Source organism: Leishmania donovani, chromosome 31, assembly GCF_000227135.1.
Source record: "Leishmania donovani BPK282A1 complete genome, chromosome 31".
NCBI lineage: Eukaryota > Euglenozoa > Kinetoplastea > Trypanosomatida > Trypanosomatidae > Leishmania > Leishmania donovani.
In genome coordinates this window covers 940,404-947,120 of record NC_018258.1, presented here as the reverse complement: position 1 = coordinate 947,120, position 6,717 = coordinate 940,404, and the positions used below count along the sequence as shown (strand labels likewise).

Sequence of the window (6,717 nt, the reverse complement as noted above, 5' to 3'; positions counted from 1 at the left end):
GGAGCAGGGCTCTGGGCGCTGCTCGCCTGGATCAGGGCGTGCAGTCCACCCAGGTCCGCGTGGTGCCGGTGGGACGGTACACATGGGAAGAGGGGACGGGGGAAGGACAGGACGGGCTCGTCCTAGGCGGCCAGAATGTAGCCGTGGTGCAACAGAAGTAGATGAGTGGTGGTGCTGTGTTGTGTGTGTGTGCGTGTGTATACGTGTTTGGCTGGTTCGTGTGGGTGCGGCGAGGCGTTCGAGCAAAACGTCCTCACGGCTCGCAGACGTGCTGTGCAGTATGCATTCGTCTCGCCTCTCGCATCGCTCGCGGGCATGTCGAGGTGGGCCGCTCGCTCGCTCCCCCCCCCTTGCATGCCTGTCGGGGTTTCGTTGGCTTATGGTTGTGGTTTCAGTAAGAGATGGGGAAGCGGCGGGGCGCACGTGCGAAGCGATGCCGTTGGGCGGCGGTGAAGCGCACGTTTGAACAGAAGCACGAACCAGCGCGAATTGGTGTCCCTTCTCTCTATATAGGCACGTATGTTGTCGGGAGTGGAGGGGCTCAGGCGATGGAACTCACTGCTCTGCACGCCGGTATGTCTGCGTCAGGGAATCGGGTGGGTCGGTGGGGCACAGCGCTTACTTCTGTTTCTGTCGGCTTTGTCTTCGGATGTGCACGAACCAAGCACATCGATGGCGGTATGTATGGCTCAAGTGGGGCAGTGCACGGCTGTCTTGGGCGTGCGCTCGGGTGTCTGTACCTCTCTATCTTTTCGTTGCCTTTTCTGCTGCTGCAACGAGGATCACCAAACTACAATATCCACCCTGCTGATCCCCGGTCCGCGCTCGGTCGCATGCCTTTCCCGGTCGGAGAGCGTCGTGCAGGTGAGGATGTGCTCCTCATTCTCCACCACGGAGGGCCCTCTCTTCGTTGAGCACAGGAGACCAAGAGGAGTGGACCTTCACGCGCACTGTATAGTGCGTGCTGATCTTCTTCCTGCATTTGTGAAGGCATCAGTGCATTCCTGCCGCCCATCCGTGATTTTCACTTGCCTCCACCCTCCCTCTACTCGTCACTTACCTCATTATGTCTCTCTTGTCGTCTCCTCAACATCGCACCTCCCTGTGTGTGTGGTGTGACGTGTAACCACGTCAAATCGGTGATGGCGGTGGCGGCGGATGCGCCACTCACACGCGTGCTCATCCATCGTCTGCTCTCCTGGCACCCTCTACAGCCAAAGCACAGCTCCCAGCAGGTCCCCAGTAGTTGTCGCACACGCAGACTGGCGCACTTATCATCCTCGAATTTCGAGTATACTTCTGAGTTTTCGCGTGTACCACACCTGCGCGCGCTCGACCATCTTCTCCAGGTACTCGATCCCTCTGCTCGTTCTCCTTTCTGATTTGTGCGTTTTGGCCCCTCTTCTCTTTTCCACTTCTTTCTTTGTTTGGAACCTCACTCGTGTCTCTGTCTGTCTCCTTGTACTTCCCCTTTTACGTTGCATGATCTAGCGTCATCATCTCTGTCTGTGTATCTTTTTATCTTGTACCCCCCCCCTTCACTCACCTGCCATCGCTGGCGGTGCTCTCGGACCCCCCCCCTCCATCCCTCCCTCGCTCTTGTGGTGTTGCGTATTTGTGATCAAAAGGTAGAGGCAGAGGGAACAAGAGACAAATAAAGAGGGAGAGAACTGCCAGGTGTGCCGGCATCTGTGTCACGTGGCCGCTTGCACCTGATTTATTATACAAAGACAGCACATCTCCCTGTTGCTCTGCCTCCATTCACCACCACCACCCGCCTGTGCACAAGCGCCGGGGTGATTGCGTAAGTACGTCATACCCCCTCGTGCGGATCGTCACACCATTTCGCTTTTTGTTGCTAGTGTTTCGGCAGTCATCATTGATCAGAGCGTACAGACGATCACGAGCAGCGTGGCCCCGTGGGACGGCAACGGGCTTTCGACCTTCTTCGACTTTCTCAAAGGAGAGAGTCTTCACCTTCCTCCGACACCGATGCTGCTCGGCAACGGAGGCGTGGCCGACAGTGTTACAGCGGTTGCTGCTACCGATTCTATCAAGAACCCCATGGAGCGGCCGCCAGCATCCGAGGGAAACCTGCAACCGCAGCTGTCGAAAGGCGCCCTACAAGACGTGTTGGAGGGTGAAAAGCATCGCCGACTACAAACTGTCGACGTCGGCGGCATGGTGGGGTACCGCCGCGTCGCGCGGCCTCGCAATGAATCGGTCTACCGCGGCCTCGCGCCGTCGTCGCGGTCGACAAAGAAGCAACTCACCGCTGCCGACGAGCAGCTGTGCAAGCGACTGGCTGCATCGCACAACAGCAGCAGCAGCACCTTGCAGCATCACTCTGCCTCCGGCGTCTCCTCAGGTGCTGCATCGCAGAAGGTGTGCAATGACAACTCGACGTCTCTGCTCTCCTGCAAGGGTGCACGTCAGCAAGCCACCGAAGAGGACCGCGATACTGACCTCTCCGCCGCCGCCTGCGGGGGCGCAGTTGTGGGCCTGCGAGAGTCCTCCGCGGTTGTGCTGCAGCCACTCGACACTCTGCAGGATACCCCTCTGGACGAGGGCAAAGACCACCCCAATGGTAAAGGCGATTATTCCCCAAGCTTCACCGGCGGCACCGGCTATCCTGACACGGCGGCGGCGGCAGCAGCGATACGGGTGCCAATGCTGGAGTCTAGAGGCCAGCCCTCTTGCCGGCAGTCTTCAAGGGTTTCTTCGCCGCTTAGCTCTCACCCTACAAGCATCATAACGGCCAAGCCATCATTCAAGAGCTGCAGCGCCCAACCCCAGAGTGTGCGCACGGTCGAGTCCTTTCGAAGCCTGACTGGCAGTCACATCAACTACCCCGGGAGCGTGCCGGGCAGCTCGGTCGGGTACGCCGACGACGTAACTAGGGTTGATGAGCGGCACCGGCCCATCCGTCGTATGAGCTCTTCATGCGACCTGTCGGTTGTCTGGATTGCGCCGCCGCTCTGTGAGTGGCTGAGACCAGGCGAAGCGTGCTCGGTCAAAGGCAACTCGATGGCACGGTCGCACCGCGCTCCATCAGCGAGGACACCTGTGGCGCAGGCTCGTGTGCCTGGAACACCTTTCCGTCTCCCATCAACAACGACGCCGCATAAGAAGCAGGAAACCTCACGATCCCGCTCGTCACACGGTGAGGCTTCATTGGGCTCTGCTCACATGGGAGAAAAGAGCGACGAAGAGCGACACGTATTGCAGTGCTGGCTTAGTAGCACTTGTGGCTCTTTCACTCATGCGAACAGACCGAAAATGGCGTCGGCGGCAGAGGGACGCCTTATCGGTCATGCAGCAGACAACGACCGTAGCTGCGCGGACGGCCATCAGTGGCCACTCCGTGAGCAAGCTGCTCGAACGCCAGAGTCGGCAGCACAACACTCCCCCTCGGCTTCATCTCGGCGCGAGGCGCTCAGTGCCGTCACGCCAACCCTTGGCGAGGTGCTGGAGAGAAACCGTGCTGATCTCAAGGTGCAGCCCAACGCCCCCTCCGTTGCGGCGCCATATTCTCCGAGTGCGGCCTACACTCGCAGTGGCGACAGATGGACTGCCGCACCAGCTCATCTTCCTGCGCTCACTTGGTCGGCTGTCTGCGCCGCGGCTCAACATCCGTATTATGCATCTGGGCAGCAACAGCAACGCCCTGTGCCCTACGTGCACACGTATGATGTCGCGTACCACGACGAAGGTCAGACCTACGCTGCAACAGAGGTAACAAACGCCTACATGCATGGTGGCAGTGGGATTTTCCTTCCAGGGCTGGAACGCGCGAAGCCGTCGTGCGTGCGGCCGGTGGGCGGCCTCAAGGCAAACAAATGGCGGGCACCGGTGCCCCCGGCCAAGCGCCGTGTCGTTTTTGAGTTGCTCGACCCGTTAGTCCCTGTCCGCCCCAGGCCCACACTTCGTCAGTTTCAACGACCTCGCCGGCCACCACAGCGCTCCCCACAGCGGCCGACTAGCAAATTGTTGGGAAGCAGCCAACAGAAACGCATAGGCCTTGCCGAGGTCGAGGCAGCCGCTTCTCCCATACAGCAGGTGCGCCAGCAAGCGCTGTCGCTGCAGCGAGAAAACACATCCGCGGCAACCAGTGACCGCGAGGACATGACGCTTACGGGCCTGGGTGAGGACGAGGAATGGGCTTCGGCGCATAACTACCCGGCCGTGGAGCCTCCGCGAACGGCTGCTCCCGCTGATGATACCGTGTACGCCACTGTCGCTCGGAAACGCAAGCTCAACCTCCACAAGAGGAAGGCACAGCAGAATGCGAGACTTTACCGTGCGTTTGCTCCATACATGGCAAGCCTGCGGGCCGGCCCCGGTGCGGGGGGGCGAGGCCGCGCGGTGCAGCGCAAGCAGAAGTGTAGGAAAAATGGTCTGTTACCGCACCAGCGCGGAAGCAGCGACGCACAAAACGATCTACAGTCGATGAACTACCCTGCTCTGGCGACGGAGTGTGACCCGCTGGATCACCTGCTGAGTCGACACGGATTCTGGGGTGAGGCAATGACGCGGCTCTAGGGGAGGTGCAAAAGAGGAGCAGCTCTTTTCAGCGGCGAAGACGTGCATGCGCATGAGTAATGTGCCTATGTATGTGTAAGTGTAGCCCGTCTCGTCAGATGGCCAATTGATTTTTATTTTTTTTTTCGATCGGGGGCGGGGACGTTCAATAATTGAAAGTTTCCACTTCGCCGCCTCCCATGGAACATCCAAGCAAGCGCAGTAGGGCATCCTTCGTCGCCTCTGTCACCTCCCCCCCCCCTACTCCTTCGCTCATGCCCCCATCCCCTCTTGGATGTTTTGATACTACACTACTCTTCTCTACTGTAACACCTTGAAATCCACCTTCGCACGTTTTCCACCGGCTCTAATGGCTCACTTTCGTTTTTTTGGGGGGGCTCTCTTTGCTCATAAGATGCAGAGTCTCGGAGGGCCCTGGCCTGCGGCTCGCCAACTGCCTCCCTGAGCTCGTGCGGCACGCGCCTGGGCCACCCCCTGCTGCCCGCGCGACAGACGTCACCGCCTCCGCACCGGAGCAGGGCTCTGGGCGCTGCTCGCCTGGATCAGGGCGTGCAGTCCACCCAGGTCCGCGTGGTGCCGGTGGGACGGTACACATGGGAAGAGGGGACGGGGGAAGGACAGGACGGGCTCGTCCTAGGCGGCCAGAATGTAGCCATGGTGCAATAGAAGTAGATGAGTGGTGGTGCTGTGTTGTGTGTGTGTGCGTGTGTATACGTGCTTGGCCGGTCTGTGGGCGCATGGCACGGCAAAGACGGGAGAAGAATAAAACGCCTGGTCGTTTTCATAATCTCACACTCTTGCAAACCTTCATCCTGGGAGGCGGGAGGGGCACAGCTGAGTGTGATGGCGTTTTCCTTGATGATGCTCTCGTTTTTTTTTCTTTGGGAGAGAGGCTTTGCCCGTACTTCCTTGGGCCTTCGTCTTGATCTCATGCATTCCTCCTTCGCGACCCGTCCTGTCCCTCACGCGGTCTCTGTCTGTCTGTCGGAAGCCCATTTCATTCCTGCTCGTTCTCTCGCCCACGGAAAAACTTCGGCTGCTCCGGCGTCTGTGCATGATTTTAGGTGTGTGTGTGTGTGTGTGTGTGTTTCTCCTTCGTTTGTTGTGGCCGTGTGCGCACGATTGATCGACCGTGTCTGCGTGGTGGCGTATGCAGGCGGAGAGGGAGGGAGGAGAGCCCCCCTCCCACTCGCTCGCTCACTTGCTCGTTTCTCCATGATACGGGCACGCGAATGCCTTGAGGAAAGACGGAGCAGCGCTTGTTGTCGCCGATGTTTGTGTCTGTTTCGGTGTCTCCCCTCGACTTCATACTCTCCCACGCTTTCACCCATTCGCATGTACGGCATGTGCCACTCCTCTGCTTCGCTGCATCTCCCTTGTGCACGTGTGTACCGTGCGAGAAAAGCCTGCCTTCATGCGGCTCTGTGTGCGGCTGGGAAGTTGGCATCCCTGTGCCTCGGGCTGTTGGTGTAGCGGTGCTATCACCATGCTTCTTGTTTTACTCTCCTCCCCGTGGGTGTTCTCGATGCCTTTCGTGCTCCGGGTCGAACATTCATAACAGGTGGGGGAAGGGGGCACACACCCCTCGGTGCGTGGCATCTCAGGGCTCGGTACACCGACGCTCGGCGGGAAAGCCACGTATCCCCATACCTCACCCTGTCAATGCCGAGCCACCTCTGGTGGTGGCATGACCTAGTGCCTACGACGTAGCGGGGCCAGAGCAACCTGCGATGGCGAAAACGCTTGTGCCATCCACGTGATGGGCAAGGTGTCAGCGTGGCTCGAGCGCATTCCGCCCACGTCCCTCACACCGCCAACTGGTGTGGGGAGCCTGAGGCCACCCCGAGGGAAGGATGCGCCAGGTGGCCACCGGCACTAGTGGGCGCGGCTGTGAGGCGGGCGGGCAGAGTGTGAGGCAGCGGCCACGCTCAGGTGACTGAGTCGGTGCACGGCTGTAACGCGTGTGTGCAGGGCTGCTTCGCACCACGCGATGGGGGCCTGTGACCGGCGTGGAGGGGGTGTAGAGTTGGGGGGTGGCTAAGCCGTGTTGAATGGCGGAGAAGCGGGCACGCTGGACGGGACAACAAGCGCATTGGCACTCGTGCTCGAGTGAGCGATAGGGCCTTTTTGGATACGGTGCCCGTTCTCCTCTGCCTCTTGGCTCGCTGACCAGTC

General features: G+C 59.8%; 1 protein-coding gene across 1 annotated transcript; it reads left to right on the top strand.

Annotated features, from left to right (window-relative positions):
• Window positions 1-1,992: 1,992 nt before the first annotated feature.
• LDBPK_311940 (hypothetical protein, unknown function) lies at window positions 1,993-4,542 on the top strand (the record flags this gene model as incomplete). Its single annotated transcript, XM_003863236.1, has 1 exon — window positions 1,993-4,542. One exon carries the CDS (start codon window positions 1,993-1,995, stop codon window positions 4,540-4,542), a length of 2,550 nt encoding a protein of 849 aa, XP_003863284.1.
• Between the last annotated feature and the right edge of the window lie 2,175 nt (window positions 4,543-6,717).